Source organism: Chionomys nivalis, chromosome X, assembly GCF_950005125.1.
Source record: "Chionomys nivalis chromosome X, mChiNiv1.1, whole genome shotgun sequence".
In the NCBI taxonomy this organism is placed as follows: Eukaryota; Metazoa; Chordata; class Mammalia; order Rodentia; family Cricetidae; genus Chionomys; species Chionomys nivalis.
In genome coordinates this window covers 123,590,291-123,617,547 of record NC_080112.1, presented here as the reverse complement: position 1 = coordinate 123,617,547, position 27,257 = coordinate 123,590,291, and the positions used below count along the sequence as shown (strand labels likewise).

The 27,257-nt window shown below is 35.8% G+C and overlaps 1 protein-coding gene across 2 annotated transcripts in view; it reads left to right on the top strand.

The window, feature by feature from the left end:
• Mbnl3 (muscleblind like splicing regulator 3) overlaps positions 1-26,062 on the top strand; it is a 53,327-nt gene extending 27,265 nt beyond the window's left edge. The window contains exons 2-8 of one of the 2 annotated variants that reach the window (XM_057759119.1): positions 3,338-3,502; positions 14,737-14,928; positions 16,148-16,384; positions 18,482-18,632; positions 21,756-21,850; positions 22,774-22,847; positions 24,616-26,062. In XM_057759119.1, the coding sequence (XP_057615102.1) occupies positions 3,338-3,502; positions 14,737-14,928; positions 16,148-16,384; positions 18,482-18,632; positions 21,756-21,850; positions 22,774-22,830 (897 nt within the window). In that variant the 3' untranslated portion in view covers positions 22,831-22,847; positions 24,616-26,062. Of the gene's footprint in view, positions 1-3,337; positions 3,503-14,736; positions 14,929-16,147; positions 16,385-18,481; positions 18,633-19,377; positions 19,414-21,755; positions 21,851-22,773; positions 22,848-24,615 lie in introns of both variants that reach the window. The other variant, XM_057759120.1, reaches the window with a different exon arrangement.
• Positions 26,063-27,257: the final 1,195 nt, after the last annotated feature.

Genomic DNA, 27,257 nt, shown 5'->3' with positions numbered 1-27,257 from the left:
TTTAAATCTGTAACTTAATTTGGGATTCTTGAAGAAACAATGAACCTTATCTAAAGGTTTATTATCACCAAATGATCTGCATATGAATATTACTCTGAATCCTGAAGTGGGTTTTAAAAACTATATGAGGGGCTTGGTTTTACTTTCTACCAGTATATTCCACAGATTAGATAGATATTATAGATAAGATAGATATTAAATTACATGGTCTCCTCATGTATTGTTTTGTTAGAAAAATGTAGATTTTGTATTTTATAAGATTTTTTTAATATAAGTAGCAGTCCCTGATAAGGTAATATTGTTGTGCATTTGCATTGTTACAGAATTAAATTATGAATTCTGTCATTCAAAAAAGAATTCTTTATAAATCAAGTAAAATCTCATAACTAAGACGAATAAGTTTTTGTTTTTGTTTTTTTTTATTCATGCTATGTCATATCCCATGCTTTGGTTTTATAGCCCAACTTGATGTAATTTTTACACCATACTTTTCTTTTTTCTTTTTCTATTTCTGTGTACTGGTTTTTTTTTTTTTTTTTTTTTTTGCTTTGTGAAAATCTCATTAGTTTCTGGGGGAAAAGCTTAAGGAAAGTTACTATTTGGAATGGACATTAATATAAAATCATAAAGGCATGTTCATTTTTTTTCTTTCTGGGTTGGCAGAAAATGTGCCAGATCCAGTGTCCTTCCTTCCTTCCTTCCTTTCTTCTTTCTTTCTTTTATTACAGGAAGATTCTGTAACTTTTAGCAAATGCTAAAATCCCAACTAGTCCCCTTTCTTTCCCTTTAAAAGGCATTCTGTTGTTTGAAATTCTGAATATAAAAGATGTATTTGGGTTTTTTTTCTCTTTTGCAGAGGCGTTACAAATCATATTCCATAGTTACATAATACTAATTGTCTTAAGCTATCTAGGCTTTGCAACCCAAGACAATCCTGCTCAGCAGCTGCCTGATTTTTTTTCCTCACTGCTGCTATGTAACTGCCCCAAACCATAGGAATTGATGCAATGTCCCCGAATGGGAGTGTGCAGCAAGATGAGAGATAGGCAAAGGTCGGGAGTAAGGTATTTCCACCTGGTTAGAGGGCAAGAGCCCCAAATGCAGCTGCAGCTGCTCATGAAAAGGACTGAAATTCAGGAGAGAGGTCAGAGATAAATTGAGATTTAAGATCTGAACAATTACAGGGCTGCCTGCAACTCGAAACAATTCCATTTCTTTGGGAAAATGAGATGGGAGAAGAGAACAGGATTTAGCCTGAGCCTTGGGGAAATCTTTGCTGCTGGGGTCTGGAAGGAGTAGCAGGAAGGCTGAGGTAGAAGTATAAACCGCCATGCCATGGAGGAAGTCACCAAGTGCTATGCATCTTCTAGGCTTTGGATTTTTGAGCCAGGTAGCCTTAGTTATGTTGCTGGAGGGTGATAGGTCTAGGTACTGTAATCCCTGTGACTGTCATAGCCTTTAAAAGAGGTACAGTAGATGTGAAACGATGTTCATGGTTTTTGGGGGGAAAGACCCCTGAGATTGTGATTTTCAGTGTAGGTGAAAATTTCCTTACAGTCCGTATATGTGTTGAAGTTGTAGAGCTTTTCCTAAGTTACTTGTATGAACTTAGGCAAATCATCTTAATAACATTTCTAACTCTTAGTATGTATAATTTCTTCATTTTCTAATATTTAACAGTAACATGTAAAGATATATTTGAAGTCAGGATATTATTAGATTTTATAAGTTAATTTAATTTGGTTAAAAACAAGTTTACCAGTGGAAGAAACAAAAGGAAAAATGATAGAAAACAATAAGTTTACTTCCAATTTTTCACATTAGGTTTTAGGTTATACTCTCTCATAAATATGTTCAATTACCATTCAAGTATATTCATATATATATATGAATTAATGAGGATTCTTCAAGAAAGAGCAGCTACATGTAGCTCGGTAAACATTTTGAAATACACCATGTTTTCAGTGAAATTGTAGAAATGTCTTCATAGAAAGATACTGAAATATGAGTAAGTAAATGCACATACCATTTAGGTATCCCAAATAAGTAAAATGCATAGGATGTATTGAACAAAAACTCTTGGTGAACTAATTCATTTTTCTCCTGGGAATTCAAGTAGTCTAGCAACTTGCATTCTTCAGTCCAAAGTGAAAAGGTTGCTTTTCCTTCCTCCCTTCATCTTCCTCCTCAGATAATTTCATGCACTGTAAAGAATCAACGTCTGTGGGGAAAATGTTTTACTTGCAGACATATGGCGGATTTAGTAATCCAAACAGGATAGTTGTTAGTTGCTTCATGTAAAGGTCATAGTTAAATACAGTGATAGGTCATATTAAGACATTGTAATAAACAACTTGTCCAGTGACACTTTGCTGCCGCATAATCGGCAGCTGAGTCAGCATTTAAGTGACATCAAAGGCATGTGGGGATTTTGCATTTGCTTTTTTGTAATGGGCCCCATTCTGTAGCCTAAGTTAGCCTCAAATTCATGGCAGTCCTGCTTCCCCAGTCTTCACAATGCTGGGATTGCAGACATAAACCACTATGAATGGTTCAATGGAATTCAAACACTAGCCTCTCTTGGAAGGGCTTAATCTATGAATAAAGAATTGAATCCAAGATATACTTTAGTTTCAAGTATCTCAATGACCTAAGGACATTGCTACTAGAACCTGAAGAGCAATGTGACGCCAGACATGCAGATTTATTCTCAGATTATCAAAATTTCATTGGATTCAAGGATATTTTTTATATCATAAGGCTCTGAGGAAATAAAAAGCTTTGGAGCCTAGACTGTCCGAGGTAATAAAGCCCAGAGTTTATATACTTGTGCATAATACTTAAATATCCTACGTGAAGTTTCGTAATTAGTTTACATATGGATCCAGATCCCGAGTCTTAAACAAATGATTTTACATCTCTTACTGAAAGATTTTTATTTAACTTTTTAATTTCTACTTACGTTTTATGACATACCTTTCCTAATACTTTATGTTCTAAATATGATATGACGCATATCAAAGTAAAGCAAAACAGAGCAACTAAGAGAGTTATGGAATCAGACCAACTAAATTTTCATTCCAGTTCATGTTTTAGCAGCTATGTATGTGTCCATAGGCAAGGCATTTCATTTCTCCTAGTCTCAGTTTCTTTTGCTGGGAGATGAAGATTTTAGAGTATCAGTTTTACAGGACAGGAAGGAAAAGGAAATGAGTGACTTCATGGACAGTGCTTGTGACTGTGGCTTCTCAGAGTTCAAAAAGCTTCTATTATTTCTCTAGTCATGTCAGAATTTAAGAAATACTAAACAAAGATTTGTCTAAATTTTTGCTATAAGGGTCGGTGCACTCGAGACAACTGCAAGTACCTACACCCACCACCCCATTTAAAGTCGCAGCTGGAAATTAATGGGAGAAACAATCTGATTCCACAGAAGACTGCCGCAGCCATGTTCGCCCAGCAGATGCAGCTTATGCTCCAGAACGCTCAGATGTCATCTCTTGTAAGTTGCGCCAGAGTCTTTGCAAACTGCCAGTGTATGTGGGGGGTTTCTGGTTGCTGTATGACTATTTTCTAATGCTGGGTGCTGCTGCTCACCAGCTCCATGTCTATTGGCAAAGCACGTATGCTTACATTGGAATAGCTCTGCAGGGCCTTTGGAAAGTTAAGTACCACAAGATTTATGGCAATGCTGGTGTGCTAATTGCCAGTTCAGAGCTGTTCATATGAAGGAAGCAATCGGGTGTGTTGGGTTAAAAACTTGGTTGCATTTATAGAGGGTTTGAGTTTCTAAAAGCAGATTTAAAGAAAGGGGAAATTGTAAATGAGGAAAATATTACACTGAAACATTTGACTTGTAGGGCATTAATTCAGACAAATTTCTCTTATTTGATAATTTTGTTATTTGTGGTTTTGTTGTTAATTGTGAGGTGAAGTTTCACTATGGTTCAAACACAGCATCTTCCTTCCTTGGTCTCTTAAACACTGGGATTTATAAAAATGTGCCACAATGCCTAGTTTTGTGATTACTTTTAAATAAATTCTCTTTTAAAATAATTTTAGATTTAGAAAAATTTCAAAAGCATAACAGGAAACTCCCATTTTATTTCTTACCCAGACTTATTTCTTTCTTATTTTTTTGTGAGGTGCTAGAGATTGAAGTCAGTGATTTGAACATGGTAAGCAGCAGCTCTACTACTGAGCTGTACATTGAACCTTACACTTTGATTTTTAACAGTGAAGGTAATGAAATCTAAGGCCTTGTGCATGCTATACAAGCACAATACTACTGAACTGTATTCTCCTCATATATGATTAATATCTTATGTTGCCATTATAGATGTATCAGAACCAAGAAGCTGGTATCCAGAGAGTATTATACAAACTCAAAGTTTTATTCAGATTTCATTAGGTTTTCCATTAATGTGCTCTTCCTATTTCAGTGTTCAATCTAGTAGGTAACATGGTACATTTATTTGAATTGTTGCCCTTCTGTCCTGTGGTCTGTTACTATTTCTCCATTGTTTCCTATTTTCTATGAGCTTGACATTCAAAAACGTAATTAAACTCCATCTATTCATATTATGCTTTTGAGAATTAATCTTGCCCTGACACCTTAAAATATAAATTTGTGTTTAGTCTGGCACCTCTCCGTGGAAATTGAAAACTGTCCCCTCTCTGTTATAGTTCTTCACATCTCCAGATTAACTCAGTGGTTTCTCATTCAAATTCTACCTATCTTGCTTCCTTTTAACCATTAACAAGACCAATCTGAAAGGACTGTGCTTCCTTTGTTACCCATCCATCAGTGACTGTCCCTGAAAGTTGAAAGTTGTCTGTAGTATTTAGATGCAGTGAAAATATGGGAGTGGAACAACCTGGTCTCAGTAAAACTTATCTCATTACAAAACGGATTTAGATTTCAAGGAGCAGAATGTTGATGTGGTCTTCTAGCTAGCATATCCGTTTATATAAGTCCACCACAGGAGGCTGTTGAGTACTTGATGCTTTTCCTTATGATACTCTTGTTTCGAGAATATCTAGACAGATTAAGGTAATCTTAATCACCATCAGTTTGCCAGATATGTTTGTCTTTTAACCCAGTGTGGATAATTATGTTGATCAATGAATCTTCATGTAACCAATGAGCTCTTTGGAGAGCACTTTAACCTTCAGTCATACTTTACATGGTCAAAGTACTTGTTGAACTTTTCTGGGCTTCTATGTACTGAAGGATCACAATTCCTCCTTACTGAACATGTGGGAAGAGACTGGGAATCACAGAAAAGTAGACATGTTTGTGAACCCCGAAAATGTGAGTACATGGGAATAAACAAAAGAAATATTTTCTATTTTTCCACTTTATCATGGTACAATTCACAAAGTGTGTGAATTATATAAGCATTACATAGAAGACCCCCAGGGAACAATTAGAATTTTCCTACCTCATAATATTTAATGGTAGCTGTTGTGATATAATAAGTTAATATAGATTAATTTCTGTAACTATTATGTGCATAAAAATCTAATACTGAGACGGTTGATATGCTCTTCATATGATTTAGGAAGTTGCTTTTGTAGATCTCTTTTAATTGAGCTAATCTGTGTAATTTTAAGTGAAATTTACCACTCTAATTGGAAAAAAAGTCTTTAAAATGAATCCTGATCTCAATAATACAGAGATAATGTATAATTTTGTTTAATTTCTGTGGTACCTACTTTTCCTATGAACTGCTCTGTTATCTTTTTTAATAGCCCCCTTACTAATAATTTTATACTTGTCCTCAGAATAAATTTTACTTAAAATTTTCCGGACCTCTGTTTGTGTGATAGCAAATTAATAACCATTTGCATCACTGGCTTGAACCACAGGTCTTTCCACAAAGCATACTTTGATTTGTTTCTAGGATACCAGGAGAGCGCATCTGCCGTTTGAAAATTGAATATAGCTTGCTTATTATAAGCTCCTAGATAAAGGGAATGTCACCCTACAAAGAATGAGAGCAAGAGAAGAGATTCTGTTCAGTGTAACTGCACAATGAATAAACACCACACTTTATCAATTTAAGTGGAATGATTGATATAGCAGGCAAGTTTGTCTGCACTGACATTTGCTACTGTAAATATCTATCTTTGAAAGCATTTTCTTCACTTTATTAAGTTTACCAGGTAGAGCAAACAATGTGGCTCCCTAGCATTTTCCAGTGCATTTAAAAAGCCATTGTTTTTGATTCTTGTTCTCCAGTTGCATTATCAGGAGACAAAAGAACACTGTAGAAGAATAGTAAGAAGGTAGACACGCTAGAAAACTCTCAAATAAAGCAAAAATGTTAAAGATCTGAAGAATTTTAGTGATAACAAAGGATTTTCACTACTAAAGATGATGATGCATGTATATCTATAAAATAATTATGATACTGTAAGACCATACATAGATTGGGTGGAGATAGGTGGAGGGAATGGAAGGAGGGGAGGAAGTGGGAACTGGGATTGGTGTGCAAAATGAAAAAAGATAGTTTGTTTTCTTTTTAAAAAATAAAATAGAATAAATTATATATAAAAAAAGTTTGTCACTGGGATAGCTGCCAGGAGACCATCTGTGAAAAACTAAGTTTCTAGCTTGCTTTTAAGGAATGCTCAATATTAAGTTATTCATGTACTCTTTTAAATATCCAATGGATATTATTTACAGTAGTAATACACTAAACCTCCTAGAAACACAGTTTGTAGTAATATATTTTACCATTATGACCTCATTCATATGGAGTCATCAAAAGCTGTTCTCATAGAATTAGAGAATAGAATAGTAGTTACTATTCGGAAAGGTAGTGGAGAGAACAGATGAAGGAAGAGAGAGGTGAGTCAGTGGTATATCTTTAAAATGGTTTTCATTCTACTGAAATTCTAAATTTAGTATAGATGCACATATAAAGGGGGAGAGTGTATATATGTGTGTGTTCATTTAGCGTTCATTGTTCATATCCAATAAATATGTCTAATTATGTGTAATTTAAAAATAGGCAGTTAAATAGCTTAATCTGTTACATCACAAAAACCATCTGATAAAACTCTTCATTTCTTAGCCTCTAGTACTATCTAGCTGATTAGAATTGATACTACTAATTAGTAACCAATAAAAATATGCACATACATGTAAAACATACATGTATGCACACGGGTGGGACAAGATACCTTGTGCTTTTCAAACTGATTGTTCTAACATGTCACATATTTCTCAAAAATGGGAGTATCTGTTTGCCTAAAATCTTCCTTCCTTAATTGAAAAACTGGTAGAGGCATTCAGTCTACCACTACTTTTTAAACTACCTTTGTTTCTTTTGCTCTCTGATGTTTGAATTTGGTAAATCAAAATCAACCAGTGGCTTAGGAATCTTTCCTCATTCCCCTTAGTAAATATTTATTGGTTCATATACTCTGTACCAGGCATTAGACAGATGAGTGGATCAAAAGCTGAATGTCTAACTTATCTTTTAAGTGAGATATTGAATGAGTATTTCTGGTTCTTCCCAAGTGCTCCATATGTTTATCCCCTTGCACTATTTTTTTCTACTATGGCATTATCTTTCTAATAACCATGCAAGATTATGTCTTTGCTTCTATTGTTCTATTGTTGTATTGATGGATTGCCTTTGTCCAATACGTAGTCATAGGAACTCTTAGTACTCTTTCATATATTGGTCTTGCATTGAAATTTTTATAAATCCTGTGTGCTCTTTGCTCATCTTAGCTCTTCCCATTCCTCAGGGGAGAAAAACTTTATGTCTTGTTTCATACTCTGTTAAAACCAAGTAATAATTTTATTTTAAAAAATATTTTGGGTATCATTTACCTACAAAAAGCTATATACATTCAGTATACACAGTTTGGTGTCCTTGGGGGTGAACATATACCCATGAAATCACCACAATTCATGCCACAAACTGTGTCTTTGAACTAGTTTTCACTTTCCTACTGGAATACTAAATTTAATTGAATTATAGCATTAACCAACAAGTGATTTTTTTGATTCTTTCTTGCTCATTCATCAGAATAGTCAAAATTGCCTCGCTTATAAGGTCTTAGGCTGTCTGCCTTCAGAAATAATCATTTGCTCTTTTCCTATGCTGATCTGAGTTTGGATACTCTATTGTAATTCCTAACCCTCTATTGTAGCTTCTCATTCCACCACATAATGGTAGATCTGAACTGTGCTGTATGCCGTCCTTTGGGCACCTCTTTATCCCTTCTACTCAAAATAGTCTACCAATCATTTGCCTACCTGACTAATGTTCCTTTTTACCCAAAGACATCCATAATTATTAAGATCAGAAGTGCCATGTGGAGTTAAGGACAATTTTTTACTTCTGACCCTTGAATTTTTTTCCTTAGCTCTCTCAAGGGCTAGAGTGGTTTAGTATTAACAATTATGATTTGTATATAAACACTACTATCAGCTTTGATTTGTTTATTGTAGTAAGAGCTGCGGGCTGTGTTCCTGCCGCCCCAGCTCCTGGTCGCCTGGCTAGCTTATGCACCGAAATAACAACACACAAACTGTATTCTTTTAAACACTGCTTGGCCCATTATATCTAGCCTCTTCTTGGCTAACTCTCGCACCTGGACTAGCCCATTTCTAATAATGTGTGTAACACCCCAAGGTGCGCTTACTGGGAAGATTCTAGCCTACGTCCATCCTGGGTCGGAGCTTCATCGCATCTGCTCTGGAGCACAGCGGCATGGCATCAGCCACAGAGAGGAGAGCTAAGGCATATGAGCTCACTTCCTCTTCCTCCCAGCATTCTGTTCTGTTTACTCCACCCACCTAAAGGCTGGCCAATCAAATGGGCCAAGGCAGTTTATTAGCCAATGACCTTCCTCCATCAGTTTATAAAGTTAACTCATAATTATTAAGGTACAATTTAACTAGTCTTGAAATTATATGGGTCTCCTGCAGCCTTTTGACTACTGCTGTCCCCAGAGAACGTCACTCAGTAGGTGACCAAGTAAAAATTATGAAACACAGTTTACTCAGCTGTTCCCTTCATGAACAGTTAGTAGAATCTGATAGAAACTACAACCATGTGCTCATTGTTCTTCAGAATTTTCTGACAGAAATAAGCCTGATGATGATGATTAAAAGGGTTTACTTCTTTTATACAACATAAATGTCTTTAAATGAACAGTAAAGGGGAGGTATTATGAGTGCTAGTAAAATTTAAGGGCCCTATTTTCTGGTATTAAAATTGAGTCAACAAATTGCTAACAAATGTTTACCCTTAAGTAAAAGAAAATGCTTAGTCTTTTACCTCTAAATAGAAGTTCAGAAAAGGAAGGCCACAGCTATTCTGTGGGATTCAGGCTGTGATATCATTTAAATCACTTGAAATCTTTTGTATCCATCAATAATTGTAACTGATGTTGGATATTACTGAGAACAAATATGTCTCTTTTGTTAGAAAGATAAAGCAATGGATTTGGTATAACATTTAATTTTCATTTCTTTATACTAACTTGATGAATAATTCATTTTAATTAAAAAGTTAGTATATCAAAAATATTTACAAACTAGACACATGTACTTGAGGAATTTTGCTATTTTCTTAATTTCTAAATGGAAGCATACTTACCCACATATTTATGAGGCACACTATAATAATTTTATATATGCATAGAATGTGAAATGGTAATCAGTGTACTTAGCATTTTCATCTCCTCACTTATCTGTTCCATGTGCTGGGAACCTTAGGACTATCATACATTTGTGTTAGACTTCAGTTATTCAAATCATTATATGAGATAGACCCCTGTGCTTCCAGGTTTATTGCTGCACTGTTCACAATAGCTAAGATATGAAATTCACCAAGACCATCAATAGGTAACTGGTTAAGGAGAGAATTTTTTAATAAATTGCTTTACTATTCAAAGTGGCTTCAGAGTACTTTAAGAAGAATATTTACTGGGTAATTCAAATTTTACCTTGGTAGGATTCCAACTATTTTCTCCCCATAGTTAATCACTGAGTAATATGTATAAACATGTATGTGTTAATAATTCTTGTGTCTGAGATGAATTAAATTTCCATAATTTTTTGTAATACAGGTCTACAAAGCAACACGTTGAAATCAATGAATAGACATCAAAATAAACATATAGTAATTTCCATGTTGCTAAATATTATTCTTTTAATATTTTTAAGCATTAAAATATATAAAATGCAGGTTGCTGATTATACAAAAATGGGGGCCAGGTCAGATTTGCCTGAGGGATCTTGATTTGTGAATCCTTATTCACCTGGGCTTGTCCAACCTTTTGTCATCTACAAAGTTCATGCTTGAGAACTGTGCAATCCAATTATAAATCACAAAACAATCTCACAATGTCTATTGTAACTTTCTGATTGTGTGCTGGGGTTCTCTCCAACTTCATGCGGTCTGTGGGCCATGAGTTGGACAAGCCTATGAGGAGCCAGCAATCTGCGACAGTGGTCCATGTCCCTGGGCTCTTGAACTTCCTAAGATCCAGTCAACAAATTTTGTGAACATATATGAGGTTTTTCTGTATACACTTCCTGCAGCTCTTAGCTGAATCTCAGAAAGTCCCAGAAGAAAAAGCTTAGGAGACATTTGTCAGAAGTCATTCCCCTAAATGTTAGGAGGCATTTCTTTTTTTTCCCATTGGATTTTATTTATTTATGTATGTATTTATTTATTTATTAAAGATTTCTGCCTTCTCCCTGCCACCACCTCCCATTTCCCTCCCCCTTCCCCATCAAGTTCCCCTCCCTCATCATCCCTAAGAGTAATCCGGGTTCCCTGCCCTGTGGGAAGTCCAAGGACCACCCACCTCCATCCAGGTCTAGTAAGGTGAGCATCCAAACTGCCTAGGCTCCCACAAAGCCAGTACGTGCAGTAGGATCAAAAACCCATTGCCATTGTTCTTGAGACTTCCTGAATTTTGCAGGCAAATGGACGGAAATAGAAAACACTATACTGAGTGAGGTGAGCCAGACCCAAAAAGAGGAACATGGGATGTACTCACTCATATTTGGTTTCTAGCCATGAATAGGGGACGTTGAGCCTATTATGCGTGATCCTAGAGAAGCTAATTAAGAAGGTGAACCCTAAGAAAAACATTTAGGCGATGAAAGGAGACAGAGACAAAGACCCATATTGGAGCACCGGAATGAAATCTCAAGGTCCAAATCAAGAGCAGGAGACAGAGCACGAGCAAGGAACTCAGGACCGCGAGGGGTGCACCCACACACTGAGACAATGGGGATGTTCTATCAGGAACTCACCAAGGCCAGCTGGCCTGGGTCTGAAAAAGCGTGGGATAAAACCGGACTTGCTGAACATAATGGACAATGAGGAAGCATTTCTTGAGTTCATGGTAGTTTGTTGCTAGTGCCCAAGAAGTCTTAGAAAATTGTATGATAGGAAAAAACTGCTAGACTCTGAGGACAAATCAGTCCTGAGACAAACCAGTGATCTTGTCTCTTAAAGTCTGCTATCTGCACCATTCTTAACACTTTGCCTGACTTTAGAAGTATGGAAAGTAGAAAAAGACAAGATTTCCTGAGTAGATTGGGAGCATGGGGACCTTGGGAGAGGGTTGAAAGGGAAGGGAGAGGCAGGGAAGGGAGCAGAGAAAAATGTAGAGCTCAATAAAAATCAATTAAAAAAAAGAAAAGAAAAGAAAATTTACATCTCTGGCTGTGAGAGAAAACATCTCATATTTTCAGAATTTAATAAATGATTTTAGTTCAACTTTAAATATCAGAAGCAGTTAAAATGTGTAAATTACTACAGGCTATACAGAGAAATCAGATTCCATTTAATAAGAACCTTTTTCTTAGTGCTGGGGGATGTGGCTGAATGGCAATGTGTGCTTACCATGTATAAGGCCATGAGTTCTAGCCCCAGCATACATACTCACAATTCCACCCCTATCCTTTTTCTTTAGAAATAAACAATAGCTCACAGATAGGTTCATGTTAGTTTAATTGCCATGAGGGTCTATGATATACATAGAAGCAGGATTAAGTTGCTTAGCTTATTGCAACTGAATGCACAAGATGTTGCATTCAAGTTATAGGCTGCTTGACTTAACCTGTGGCTGTTAGTCAAAAGTAAGCCATTGAATGTTCAGGTTCATAAAATGGAGTAGTTAGCCTGGGGCAAGGGTAGTAGTGAGAAAATAGAAATGCTTATTTGAAAAGAAATAAGCAGCTCAGAAGTTCCTGCCTCTGCTCCAGGGCTGCAATCAGAAGATCTTCCTTCTCAATAAAGTGTTAGAGAATGAAATTTATACTCAAAGAGGAAATGGTCATAAAAGCTACAACACTAATTTTAAAATTTAATGACAACCCAGTATAGTTTGTGGTTAAATCTTTAAAAATAACTAAACATGCCCAGGAATCGTTTTACTTTTTCATATAGACTTATTATTGACAGATTTTTATACTGTTAAAAGAAATAGCTTACCCTAAGTAGATTAAAATAATCTTAAAGAGAAAGAAGGTAAACATAAAATTTTTCTTGAACAAAAAAAAAATAGAGCGGTTAGAGCCATAAAAAGAAAGCCTTACTTAGGTAAACATTAGGGTTGGCTTTTAATAGAATATGATTTAAATTACTTATTTGTTAGATTTTTTTACTCTGAAAGTTTATCTATCCCTTAGCCTTTGTTTCTGTTCAATACATCATAGTTGTAATTTTTCAATTTTAAAAAAGTGAAATTAAAATGTATCTGGAATTGAGAGAGTGACTTCAATGAGAAAGTTCTATAAAAATCTGAGAGAAAACAAATAAGACTGCTGTGTGTTTCAAATGTAGGGTTTTTTCTTTCAAAGATTTTTGCTGATTTTGACAAGAGTATGAACCACTGAATTAGTAAGATCTAACTAATTCCCAAAGATGGTGAGAACTTTGATAGGTTTCTGAGAATTGTTCCATCATAAGACTTGGTTGGGCTTGGTCAGCCCAAAGTTATCTGTCCTCAAACCTCTGAGTCCCTCCCTATCATCTTTCTTGGCTTCTAGTGTGGTCCCTTCATCTTAAAATGCTTCCCCCCTTACCCTAATGAGCCCAGTTCCTTTGAGCTGGATTCTGGTCTTCCTAAGGGAACCAAGGGAACCGACAGCTTATTTGGTGCATTTACATAAGGTGGAATGCTAAAGTGGGAGCATTTCCTTAGCAGCCAGCTTGGCCTTCAGGGTTTCTTCAGGTGGCTGTGCCAGTGAACATTCCAAGTAAGCATGGAAGGTGAGGTGGAGGTTATATATATATATGACCCCACCAGACTCCTTAGATTCCTATTCTCCCTGTATTTAGAAGAAGCCCTTCAACTACAACTTAGCAGGTGTGGGTGCAGCTTGATTTCTCCAATGAAAGAAAGAAAATGAATGCAAGAAAAAACACATGCACTTAGTAAAATACAGTGAGATACTACTAGTTATTACTTTATTAAATTGGTACTAGAAATATATAAGTAATATTTATTATTCATTCATTAAACTTAAAATTTATATTTAAAGTGTACCTTCAATTATATCTACAAGTCATCAAGTATTTGTACTTTAGGGAGGACAAGAGAACTATCAATGAAATGATAACCCCATTGAAAAGAAAAGATCCACAAACTGGAAAAAGAGCACAGTAAGATGATAAAATGTGCCATTCCTGATACTAAAGGCAGTACACATACGAATCTCTTTGAATGCAGGAACTGTAAAGAGAGACAATATGGTACTAACCCTTTGCATTTCTAAGGCCTTTTTTTTTAACTAGTTATACTCTAAACTATGGAACTCCTGTTATCTGATCTCTTCTTCCTTAATAGGGATCCTCATAGCATTTCTAGGGCCACCTTTTGAACTAGGAGTATCATCTACCCCCTAGATAAAGACAAGGCTGGGCAAGAGAGATTAGTTTATGAAACAGGACCTGTAGTAAAACAGTAAAAATACAATAAAGTAAAAGTAAAATGACAATACTATCCTCATTTTAGGTAGATGGTAAATTGGTAAAGCATTCACTTTTTCTAAATTACTGTTTCCTTTTTCAAGTCTTCTATAAATATCAGTTGGCCAAGAAAAGAAAGAAGGCCACTGTTGGGTGACTGGACATGGGACAGGCAGCATTACAGCTGGGAAGAGAAAGGAGAAAGTGAAAGGAAAAGGACTCCCAGGAGTACACGGAGTCCACATTTAAAGGCATGGCTATGTGAGGAAGCAAGAGAAATCTTGTTTATATGTACTGTCATTCATTGGTAAAATTACGGCTTTTTCAAAAATCGGCTTACCAGTAAAGTTCATGTCGTTTTAAAAGCTATTCTTATATGGGAATAGTAAAAGACAAAAAAAAAAAAAAATCAAGAAGCAGCGATGATTATATAACAGTGGTATATACATATGTATGTATGTCAATTAATGAAAAAAAGGCCATAAATTTTAAAGAGAGCAAGGGAAGGGTATATGGGAGGATTTGGAAGGAGGAAAGGGAAAGGTGAAGTGATATAACGATATAATATAAATATACAAAAATTAATATATAATTTATAATTTTAAATATAAAATAATAAGACATAATTATATAATAAATATAATAAAATGATTTGATTATTTAATCTCAGAAAGAAAAGCTAATAGTATCTTAGGAAATGCTTTATTTGAGAATGCCCGTTGTAATAAATAGTAAGAAGGATATGTTTACCTCTTTTTCTCTCTTTTGAACACAGGCATCTTTTCCTATGAATCCATCGCTTGCAGCTAATCCTGCCATGGCTTTCAATCCTTACATGCATCATCCTGGGATGGGCCTGGTTCCTGCTGATTTTTTACCCAATACTCCAGTTCTGTTTTCTGGAAATCCACCTCTTGCATTGCCAGGAGTTCCTGCCCCAAAACCAGCTCGTACAGATAGACTGGAGGTATTTGTAGATACATATATAAATGCTTGTAGAATGGATATTAACATTATGCATAATGTACATTTTCAGAGCCTAATTTGTTGAATGTTTTAAATAAGTATTTCCGAGTACCTTTTAGCATATAGGGAGTCTGAGAAAGAATGTTAACCTTTTTTAACTTCAGTTAGACCTTGTTCTGAAGTGAATGTATTTTGTTGTGCAGTAGGTCAAACACTGTTTCAAATATACCCAAACATGAGCCACTCTATAGGAAGTCTGAGTGAGAATTTTCTTTATACCCATGCTGAAGCTTTATAGAATGGATTAACTGGATTTGCTCATCAGTCTCTACTTTCTAGAATGATAAACTGGAAAAAAATGAACCTAACATTTTACAGTTATAGAATGTAAAGCCGTATGAATGTGGGTTATAAATAGCATCTAAACACTTTCTCCTGTTAAGAACTATGTATTTCATAGTAAATGTGAAACCTAAAGAATTTGAAAGAAATTTCAAACATCCTTTGATTTATTGGCGCCCTTTAATTTTCCTTTAATTGCTATTCTTTGTTCGCTAGAAAAAATAACTGGTTTATTTCTTAGAAAGTCAGCTCCATTGGCAACCAATTGAATCCCTAATCATGTATTAGAATGGAATCTAAATATACACGTGACTCAATGTGGTTTACAAATTGGCTATGTAACATTGCTATATGCTAAAGAATCACCCTAGGCCTTAAAGAAATAATTACATTTGAGGGTATATGTTTACTTCAGGATTCAAACACATTTTCTTTTATCTTTTTTTTTTTTTTTTTTTTTTTTTTGGTTTTCTGAGGCAGGGTTTCTCTGTAGTTTTGGAGCCTGTCCTGGAACTAGCTCTTGTAGACCAGGCTGGCCTTGAACTCAGAGAACCACCTGTCTCTGCCTCCCGAGCGCTGGGTTTAAAGGCGCAAACACATTTTCAGTAATACTTTAGGTCCTACTATGTCAGTGTAAGGCAAATAGACACTTTGTGGAAAATGTGATTTCTGCACCACCCCCATGGAATAAAAAAAAAATTATGTTTTTTGTCTTAGAGTGAATATTGCTTTGTATTACCTTTCATCTTTTCTAGCTATTTCCTACATAAATGACAAAATGTGTATGTGACCTTCATATCTTCACGGAAAGTAAATAAAGCCAGTCACCTTCCACTCATCACTGGGAACGTATGTGTGTGTTTGTTTTCCTGTTTAAGGTTTGCCGTGAATTTCAGCGTGGAAATTGTACCCGTGGGGAGAGTGAGTGTCGCTATGCTCACCCTACTGATGTTTCGATGATTGAAGTGTCTGACAATACTGTGACAATCTGCATGGATTACATTAAAGGCCGATGCTCCCGGGAGAAATGCAAGTACTTTCATCCTCCTCCACACTTGCAAGCCAAGCTCAAGGCAGCTCATCACCATATGAACCATTCAGCGGCTGCTGCAATGGTAAGAGCAAGTTAGGACTGTGGGCTTCATATAAGCCCACTTTGTCTATTATTTTGCATGCACAAAAGACTGACTACTCGAGTGTATCTTAATATGAATAGCCAAAGTTATATGCTAGACAATAAGAACCTATATATTCTACTTTATTTGCTAAGACTTTCTAAAGGTAATTATTTAAAAGCTTTATTCCTGATTTTTTTAACTCACTATTCTTTTTTTTCCTTAATTTTAGAGAAAGATAAATTCCATGATTTAAACAGTAAATCATATTGAGTGCCTGTTATAGTCTGACTAGCCTGAATATTCACAGGTGGCAGAGTTGCCTCTGCTTTCCATGAGCCACTTTCATGGATGCTTTATTACTCATCCTTAATGCCCTTTGAAAACACAGTGCAAAAAGATAGGGTATTAAACAGCTCTAATTTCCCAAAGGTCAAGATTACCTTTCTGTTCTGGCTGTATGGTGCAGACAGAAGGGAAGATCAAGGCAGAAGGCAGACATATCTTCAGGGAGATTTGGACATGACTGAGGGAAAAGACCTTTCCTTTGAGTTGCTCTAGCAGGCAGTTGTGGGCAAGAGTTAGTTCTGATTGATAACGCTAACTGAAGTAAGTAGAAAAACTAATTGTAACACTGTAGTGTTAGAAGTCAAAGTTAAAATTACTCAAATGCTTCACAACTATGAATTATTTTGATATATTGCTTGCCACATTTTTTGCTTGTTTGATTTTTTGCTACCAAGATCTCCACCCATATTCCCAGCGGGGGACAAAATTAAATAAGCTTCATTTTACCTGTGCAACCCCTAAGTCTATAATCACTACGAACCAAATTATATGTGCATGCAAATGAGGAATCTCCTGTCCTGCTCTGGTAAAATCTTCAATGAATGCATTTCACCTCGATGGCTTAAAAAAAAAGGCATTTGGAATGATAACTGGCATTTTACAAATGAGTGTCTCTCATGAACTTTGCAGTCTGTTCTCAGAGAAAGCTGGAAATTATGCATCTCTAAAGCTACTTGGTTTATTTTCATCTGACTTATTTTGACAATCAAAATAATATATTCATCAAAGGAAGGGTTCTCAAAAGAAAATATAGATCATTTTAGGCTTTTAGTATCCATGGGCATCAGGAGGTCATGGCATGACTCTTTTTGGTACTTGGAAGGCTAGTTTCTCCGTAGAAGTGCTCCTGTCTCCTGAGGCATTTGAAGCACACCTCAGTGTTGCTGGCACTTACTGAAATAGCACATATTTTGCTGAAGGAAAAATGCAAAGTAATGTTAAACTTTTCCAATGACTCTGATCTAGGACCTGCCTCGGACAGTAAAAGAACAGTGAGATTCTGAGAGAACTTTACACATAGAAGAAGGGCTTAAAAGTTTTGGTAGCTTTTAGAATTAAAACTATTTAATGAATATTTAATAAATCAAACATTTTATACTAAACTGTGCAGAGAGCCTCTGTTTAAAAAAAAACTGCAAATGCTTTACATTTCACTTAAATTTATAATACAAGAGTGAGATAGGTGCTAGAGAGGAATGACTCACCTGCCTATTCTTACGGGTGAGTTTTTACATATGCACTTAGAAGATTTGAGCCTGAGGTCTTTGTCTAAATTAGATTTTGTTTTCCAGGACTATAGTATTATAATGCCAATGTCTGCATGCCATTTGTCCTCTCCATCCATGCTGGGACTTTAATAGACAGGAATCTTCTTTCTCTTCTACCTGTCACTTCTGTTCTCGCTTCTATTGTGTACTTGTTTACTATTGTTACTTACATCTAAGAAGTAAGTTGTGTGTGACAATTTGCTGTTCGAGTTTTCAATCACATCCTGTCCCAAGTCTTATCGATTAGGGACATAAAACGGCCTGCTCCTTTTATATTTCTGTTTCATACTAACTATTTGCACTGAAACAGCTAGTCTTTGTAGCTGTTTCCCTGCTGAGTGCCCACTACTTATGTAAAGTGTTGCTCCGTGGATACCCTGTGTTGGTTCCCCAGGTTGTATCTTAGATAATTGGCACTTGCTTGGTTTGAGGACATTTTTACTTCTCTGATAATAGTGACTGTTTCATTCCTTTTCTATAGGCCGTGCCGCCTGGTGCACTTCAACTGATACCAAAGAGGTCAGCCCTTGATAAGACCAATGGTGCCACCCCGGTCTTTAATCCCAATGTTTTCCACTACCAACAGGCTCTGGCTAACATGCAGATTCCGCAGCCGGCATTTATCCCTACAGGTGAGGGCACAGTTCTGGGAATCTAGAGTTTAGCAGTTTGAATATGTATACTGCAAAGCAGCTTCTAAAGGGCTTTGGTTGGAGGATAGTCATCATGCATTTTGACTGCAAGTAAAACAATTACACTTAATTTGCTATTATCTAGGATAACATATGATTTTGGAAATGGAAATTAAACTAGGAGAGTTTTTGTTTGCTTCTGAGGGTTGATTCACTTGGTTGATATACTTGAATTTATCTCATCTAATTACTTGACTTGTAGTCATTATTTCATAGATAGCAATTATCTGTCAAAAGCATTTTCCAACTTCAATGTGTAAAATTCTGTAGTCCATATAACTGTGATATAACAAGATCAATAATTTTTAAAATCCTTAAATGTATAGTAAATTTATAGTATATGTAAAGCTGTTAGCTTTAGCCTCTAACTCTTGGAAATTATTTTTAAGTGCAAGTAAATGTTTGGGATCGTATGTCTAATAGAGAACTTGTCTAGCATGTGCAAAGCTCAATTCTTTAAAGAAAACGTAAAGTTCTTTTTAACCTACGAATTACTTTTACTCCCTGGGTCTGTGGTCTTCAATCTAACCTGTAACTATAAGCATGGGTGATTACTAGTCTGCATGTTCTGATTCATTGATATTGCAAAAATGATCTTTCTAGTTTAAATTCACTTCTATCTGTAAGGCCTGAATAATGAAATCTCTCTTTTCTTTACTTTCCACGCTTTCTGCATGGTGTACAGGGCCAATACTGTGCATGGCACCCGCTTCAACTTTTGGTAGGTTTTGTACAAAAATTCTCAACTTTCTCTAACCTAAAAGCGTTTTTCTACTGTGGCTATAAACACATAAGTGACAAAGTGATGTGAGTGGACATTTTCTGAGTATTTAGGGCTTAATATGGTATTCTTTGGAATCAAAGTAGACTTATTTCTCAAGTTCTAGTAGGTTGCCACTGTAGCCAGATTTTAGCCCTGCCTTTTCCATTCCTATCCTAAAAACAGCAACTGAAATATTAAAATGTTTCTTTCCACAGTGAAACTTGATACTTTTCTTAGTCTGGTATCTATTATTTTAAAAATACATTTCAAATATATAATTTATAAACTGCAATGAAACAATCACCTCCCAAAGTTACTCTTATAGTGTAAGCATTTATTACAAAGATGTTGAGAAAGGATGATTTAAGCAAAGCTAGACCATCCTGCTGTGTTCTTTGATGGATTCTTATATATATATATATATATATATTGGTTGTGAGTTTACTCTTTAATGGCTGAGCCATCTCTCCATCCCATTTTTGGATTCTGTAGTATCCACGGATGGAGCATCATCTGCCAAAATTGGGTACAACAGAATTATTTCAAAAGTGACTTGTGATGATGATGTGATTTTTAAACTACCAGTCATATCCTCTCAGAGACTTTTGGCTAAGATCAAGTGGAATAACCAGTCACACACAGTTTTTTAGTTAGCCACCACCACAATATGGTAGCCTTCCCTAAGCGAGTTTGTATTTCATTAATAGAAAAGAAAATGAGAAAGCCACTGGGAGGTCACAGTTCCTATAGTCTTCATGGGAGCCAGAAACAGATCATGAGAAATTACTTTTGTTTAGAGTAGGGGAAAAGGAACACATATTGGCTTCTCCTATCAACCCAGTTCCTCTCATCTTAGAGAATTTGCAGCAGCTTGACCTCTATCCCAGTGCTAGGTTAAAGTGATTACGGAGCTATTGAGATAAAAAAGAAAGGTCAAAATGATGACCACATAGAAACAGCACAAATACAGCAAGATCTGAACCCTGGCAAAAGGATGAGGCCTGATATTGAAGGATTAGCTGTCACCATAGGAATTAGCATTGCGTTGATACTAACAGGAACATTCTGTAAATGTAAGTGGAAGAACAGGCGTCTGCAACTTTGAGAAATGTGTCTCTGCTCTCACAATTTGTGACCTGTTTCTTGGGGCTGCTTCCTTGTCCTTTCCCTTTCAGAACTCTGCTTATGAATGCAATTGCATGCTTTGGCACTGCTGCTTCCTGCACAGTTGCTGTACTTCCAATGGGAGAAACATGAGTGGTTTTAGAATTAGCTCGTGAGACAATGAAGGATGACTGTAGGAAGTGAATAGCCAGAGATGGATAAAAGGGACAGCTATGGAGTTTCTGTTAATCACTATTTGGGGGACAGTCTTACTTACTTTGGCATTGATTGCATTTTCCTCTTGGTCACTCACTTTGCCAGTAGACTTTCAGGAAATCTGAATTTGACTGAGGTAGATTTGATAAATTATTATATATGTATGCTTCCCATTCACACATTAATTCCCTGGTTGGATTTCCAAAATAAGCTGTAAATTAGAAAAGCATCCAAAAGCTTTGAGAATGAAATAGAAAGTAGCAAAGCAAAGCAAAACATCCTGAAAAGGATTTTGCAGCTGCTAGTCATTGTAGCTCTAATATTTCTTTTGAAGACAAGATTTACTATGAACCACGTGTGTATTTGACAATAGCGAAAATTTCCAAGGAACTTACCAAGCTGAATACATAGTCCACTGTATTCTTCATACCCTCTCTTCTATCATATACTCAACAGAACCACTGTTCTTTTTATGTGCTGAGCAGGTAAGTACACGTAAAACTGCCATTTGTACCAGAAAAATCTAGTAACAGCACTTGTCAGTGAACCCAAACACCAATTGACAATACCCTAATTAATTTTGACTGTGCAACTCAGTGATTTGTCTGCTTAGCTAGCTTTACTAGGTAGTCCTGGTAACAGCAGAATTTTTTCATATGCATTCATTACAACCCGTCCTGAAAATTCATCCTTTTGAATACACTACAATGTTATGTTCCTCAAAATGTAAAGAATGGCTGTTATCCTTAATGGTAATTATAATTGGCTTTCCCCTTTCTCTCTTTAAATTTTCCTCCATTCCATGCTGTGCTGCTTTGCACTGACTTTGATTGCATGCTGCACCCTGGTGTATATCCATCATGATGATGTTACGTGGCTTGTTGCTGGGATATCTACTATGCCCCATTCCATCGTATCTGTCATGGTTGTGTAAATGCTTCACCCTTCCATGTGTTGCTTCCATGATTTCCTACTGAAAGTGCCCATGATGCACGGTGCTACACCTTCCACTGTGTCTGCAGCAGGAACACCTGCCACCAGCGTTCCCTTCGTTCCAACAACTACAGGCAATCAGGTTTGGCCATTTATTTCATCTGTTCAGACCTAGATAACCACAATGTGTTGAAAAAGCACAGTATATGCCTTTTGGATTGGTGAAAGTTATTAGTCCATGTGCTTATGTGTTTCTTAACCAGTTGTTAGATTTGGAACTTTTGTTTTTTATGTATAATTAGGGTACTGTATATGATTTTCAATTTTTTCAGGATTACTTGGCAATATTTTACCCATTGTTAATTGGTAAGCAGATATTATTCATGTTTTTCTATATCAATTTATTGCTACCACACCAATCCTCAAGTGTATATGCTGTACTGGATATGTCTTACAAGCTTTCTCATCTTGGTGAAGAGGAAAAGTTATTTTACAGCCCCCCCCCTTGTTTTTGGTTATTGTGTTTGAACTTAGATTTAGTAAACACATCTCCTTTACTTGCAGTTCCACTGGAAAGAAAGCATGCTATCATATTTCTTTCCAAGGAATGCACATGTTTATTATCACCCAGTGATTACCTCAGAAATTCCTTCTCTTGTAGACATTAGATGTGCTTGTGTTGTTTCCACTTTCATTTGGTTTAGATTTTTCAGCCAGAGTCACGGGCAAGTGGCCAGTTTTTAGGAAATCTTGAAGTTGTGAGGCAATTAGTGCAGTAGCTACTGAGTACTGTGATACCCGTGCTGCCTTATCAAAGTGCTCACTTGCCCCAAACTGCTACTTAATTTCCAGCATGATAGTCAAGAAGCACACAACATTCATTTGATGGATAAACTACACCCCAGCCTCTGCTCTGCAAAATTGACACAATGGAAATCGTAAATATGCTTAAAGGTTTCAGTGAAATTGCTCATCATTCTGATGTGACAAACTCAAGCAGTGAGCAAAATAAACAGGATTCTCCTAAGAAATCATTTTAATCTAAAATCTTTTTTACTACTATAGATGCCCCACTTTTCAATAGATGAACTGAATAGGAGCATGTTTGTTTCTCAGATGTAGAAGTTACCAGTAGAACAGTAAGTTTCTTTAAGTATTAATAGATATTTGTAGGTTGTATCTTTTATTTACACAGTTGTATTTGCTAAGGTTTGAGTAACATTTTCATGTAAAGACATTGCTCATAACTTGAATTTGCCTGAATTCAAAAATTTCGAAACTGAAATGCCAGAAAGATGATTTTTTGATGTAGAGATGACAGCTGCTACTGTATTTTTCTAATGAGCTCATAGACTCAGTAACGTTTTTCTAGTTTCAAAGGGGCACGATTTTTTAAGCCGAAAGCGCAAATCACATTTGAATTTTAATTCTTAAAACTTTTTTACTTGTTTGTTTTGTTTCCAAGACCAGATTTCTCTGTAGCCCTGGCTGTCCTGGAACTCACTTTGCAGACCAGACTGGCCTCAAACTCAAAGGTCTGCCTGACTCTGTCTCTGAGTATTGGAATCAAAGAAATGCACCACTACGCTGGGCTTAATTTTTAAGATTTTAAGATTTTTAAGCTTCATTTTTTTTGTTTAACAAAGTAAATTTGTCGGAATTTGGCTGATATGATCATGTTAAAGACAGTGAGTGTTATGTTTCTGAGTCAGTACAAAAAGCTGTGCTCTTTCTGTATGTTACAGTATGTTGCTTCCCATGTAAGATAAGTAGAATTGCATTAGCTGTTTGGAAGTTTGAATGACATACAAAATAATTTAGCAATCCAGTAATTATTTTCATTCTTTGTCCACCCTTAACATTTGACCTCTCCTTTGCCCGGTCCAGGGACCATTAGCAGCACACACTGAGTTCAGCATTCATTCACATGGAACATGTCTGTTGAAGATACTTAAAAATCCTAGGTACCTGAACTCTAGAGACCTAACAAATGAACCTGCTCCAATACAATTGTAGGTGTGAAGGACTCTCACGTTCGGTCTCTCACGTGGTTGAAGGAGGCAGCTGATATGCCTGCTGCTTCCCTAACTCACCATCTCCCATTATTAAGTCCCTAACACTGTTTCAGACAAAAGCCCATAGCTATTGTACACTAGATAAGCAGGTCCCCTCAATCATAAGGAATGTTCTAAAAAGACATGGGAAAACTGAAGGAGCTGGAAGTTAGAATTGTTTTCACAGGTGTTATTTGGGATAGTAGCAAATTGAGAAATCTCTAGACATGACAGTGGAGGTTTGTCCAATACTTGCTCATTTCTCATAGGTGAAAAAAATCCAAACAAAATGGATTTACATAAAATATGTTTGAAGAATTGTTTTTCTTCTACTTGATTCCTTTAAAAAATAAGACATTTGGCAGAATATAATAATTTTCACATGTAACCAGTGTAAAAGTTTTCTCCAAATATCAAAAATGTCATTTTGTGTAATAGTATATGACTTACTGGAGATATTTCTGCAAGGGTGTAAGATATTCAGCTAAAAGTGTAAATCTTTGTTTACTATTGAACCTTTTCAAAGTGTTTGGTATTAAGTACATCTTAGGGGTACATGTCTGATGAATAAGATAAACTGATGGCTGGTTCATGAGCAAAATGTTTTGCATTGTTAGGTAATGCCTTAAATACAGCCCATCATGGGAAACTCCCATAGACTGTCCTAGGTATGTGTCTGGTTAGCGATTGTTTGTCTTAGCCCTACTGTCACAGACATAGGGTCTGAAATTCAGAGTGGAGACTATCTTGGCTTAGTTCACTTATAGAAGAAATAAGAACTAGTCTCCTAACACCTTGTTCAATAACCCTTCACTATTTCTTACTGATTCTCTTGTTTTGTTTTCTATTTCAGTTGAAATTCTGAGCAGCAGAGTTACGGAGTATCAGAATGTCTCAGCAGGAAACTCCATATGGCCTTTCTATATGTATTCTCGTATGTCCCTCTTCTACCAAAACAACAATAAGCATGCTGCAGTCCATATATTAAACACGTATACCAGCTGAAAATTTAAAATTGAAAATAAAGCATTCAAAAATCTTTGGAGATATTAAAGTGAATAGAAAATTGACCACTGTGTGTTACCTAGTATGGATTATTAATTGTATATGAGTTAGCATATAGAATATGACCATATAGCTTTGTCATTTATTTGAATTATCAGCTTCGTATTACAAGAATTACCCATCTGATATGATTATCATGTTGAAGTTAACCATAAAGTTTTCTAGTTTTTTTTCCAAAAATGATTGATGTTAAGTGAACTTGCAGAGTACTGTAGTAAGCTTACTGTACATTCTCGGTGGATAAATTCTGTTTTTGAAGTGTTACCTTACTGTGTTGTTTACAGGATAGTCTATTGCATTGATGTAGAATGTAACTAATATATCCAGTACTATTTCCCCCATTGATATATTGTATTAAATTGGGTTCTGTTTGGCTTTTCCATGCTAGTGTTTTGTTGTTTATATGTGGTGTTTGATTTCAATTAAGTGTCATTAGTAGGGAACAGTGTGATTGAAAAGCATGACAGGTTCATGTTAATATGCACTCTTCAAAACATTTCTCTAAGTTTCTTGAGGCATACATTTAACAGGCCTCACTTCTGAGTATATACAAAACCTGTTCATAGAATTTTACATGTAGATCTGACCTTGCAGAGTCAATAATATACTCAATTTTTAAAAGAGAAAAATAATTACCTACATATTATAGGAAAGTTCAAATGTTAACCTCAAACCCTCCTCTTAAATAATTTGAAAATCAAGTATTCCCATTCTAATAAATATCTGAGCATGTATAAAAATTATGTAGAGTAGCCGTTACATTTATTGTGTCACAGGAATCCTTTCTCTCAGCTTGAGTGTCTAAAATTGAGCCATTTTCATCTTCAGTTGAGAAACTGGTACTTAACTCGTTTAAAGGTATGGTAATCATAGGTTGTATGTCAAGAAGAGAGATGTGGGCGTGGAGACACTTTTCATGTACTGGCAGAAAGTGTGTAAAACCTTTTGCATTGTAACCTTTTGCACAAGTGCCATTTTCCGAATGCAAATGGCTCATGTTCTTTAGACTACTCTTTGAATAATAAGATGCAGTCTAGCAGAAGTCAATCCAGGTAAAAGAGAACTGTTTCCAAATAAGGCCTTACCTCCCCAAATAGACAATCTTCTCTATTGATCACAGAAAGGCTGAGTACAGGTTTGGAGAACTGGCAGGGATGGGGTCAGGGAGACATTTAAAATGACTGACTGATTATGCAGAACTAGAGAAGGTTTCCCCAATTGTCTTTCACTTCAGTTCCACTGAGTTTCCAGTTTCCTACAAGCTGCAGTGAAGTAGCAAGCTTTGACAAGGGTTTCCCTGTCCAAACTTTAACATCAGTTTGGGGGCTTTTGTTGTTTTATGTCTCAGAACAAAACCTATTTTTGGCTCATTTGAACTTATTTTCCTTTATGTGCACTTCAAAATTATAGTCAGTTTTATCATCATTTGTCTAGTATAGAATAGCAATATCCCATGGATGTGTGGTATGAATTCTTCTTACTAATACTTACAAAATAATCTCATAAATATCAAATAGTAATCCATCTATTTCTGTGACATATAGTGTACCTTTTCTACTTTACATAGCTATTATTAATATTACTATTATTATAAAAGGGAAGAAATATATTCCAACAGCTTAATTAGATTTAATATTTTCTACTCAATATGTATTCTCCCATTGGAAGGTATAAAATCATCAAATTTTTGTACATATAAAGGTTGTTTTTCTTCATGAAAATTACAAGCAAAGAGAAAACATTTGGGATACCTTAAGGTAATTGGATTGGTTTTAAAAACAGTGGAGTTGGCAAAGAGTTTATTGCCTTTTCCATGGTTGATAAAACAGAGAGACAGGCCATGTGACTTGCCTAAGGCTACCTAAGCATCGTGGGAACCAATTGTTCCTCCTTTTTACATCTTTCATTGGAACATTTGCGACTCCAACTCAGAGCAGATCAGATCGGCTCAGAATAAAAAAAGAAATTCCCTCTGGTGATTGGTATCCTATTGATCTTAATTATCCGGGTGAATCCTGTTCACCAGTTATTTCTAAATCATCTTGTTTATATAAATGGGCCTCTGGCCTTTGCTAATTATTGCCTCAACTTAGAGATTGAGAGTTGTGTGTCCTTTTACCTGTGTGGGCTTTTTGAACCGCTTAATTTCTGTTTTCTAAAATCATCATTCCAGAAAGAATGTACCTGAGCTAGACTAGATGTAGTTCTTAGTAGATATGAGAATGTTTTGTGCAAAATGAACTTTTTGTAGTTTGACATTTTGATGCAACATACTATCTCATTGAACTTCTTAAACTTTGGACAAAGATAGACATAAATGAAGACTTAGAGAAGAACTGTTCTCATATTGCTCTAAGCACTGGAAAATCCTAGCATTGACTTATTTTTAGGAAGAGATTCAGTGATGATTATTCAGGGTAGTTGTCTTTT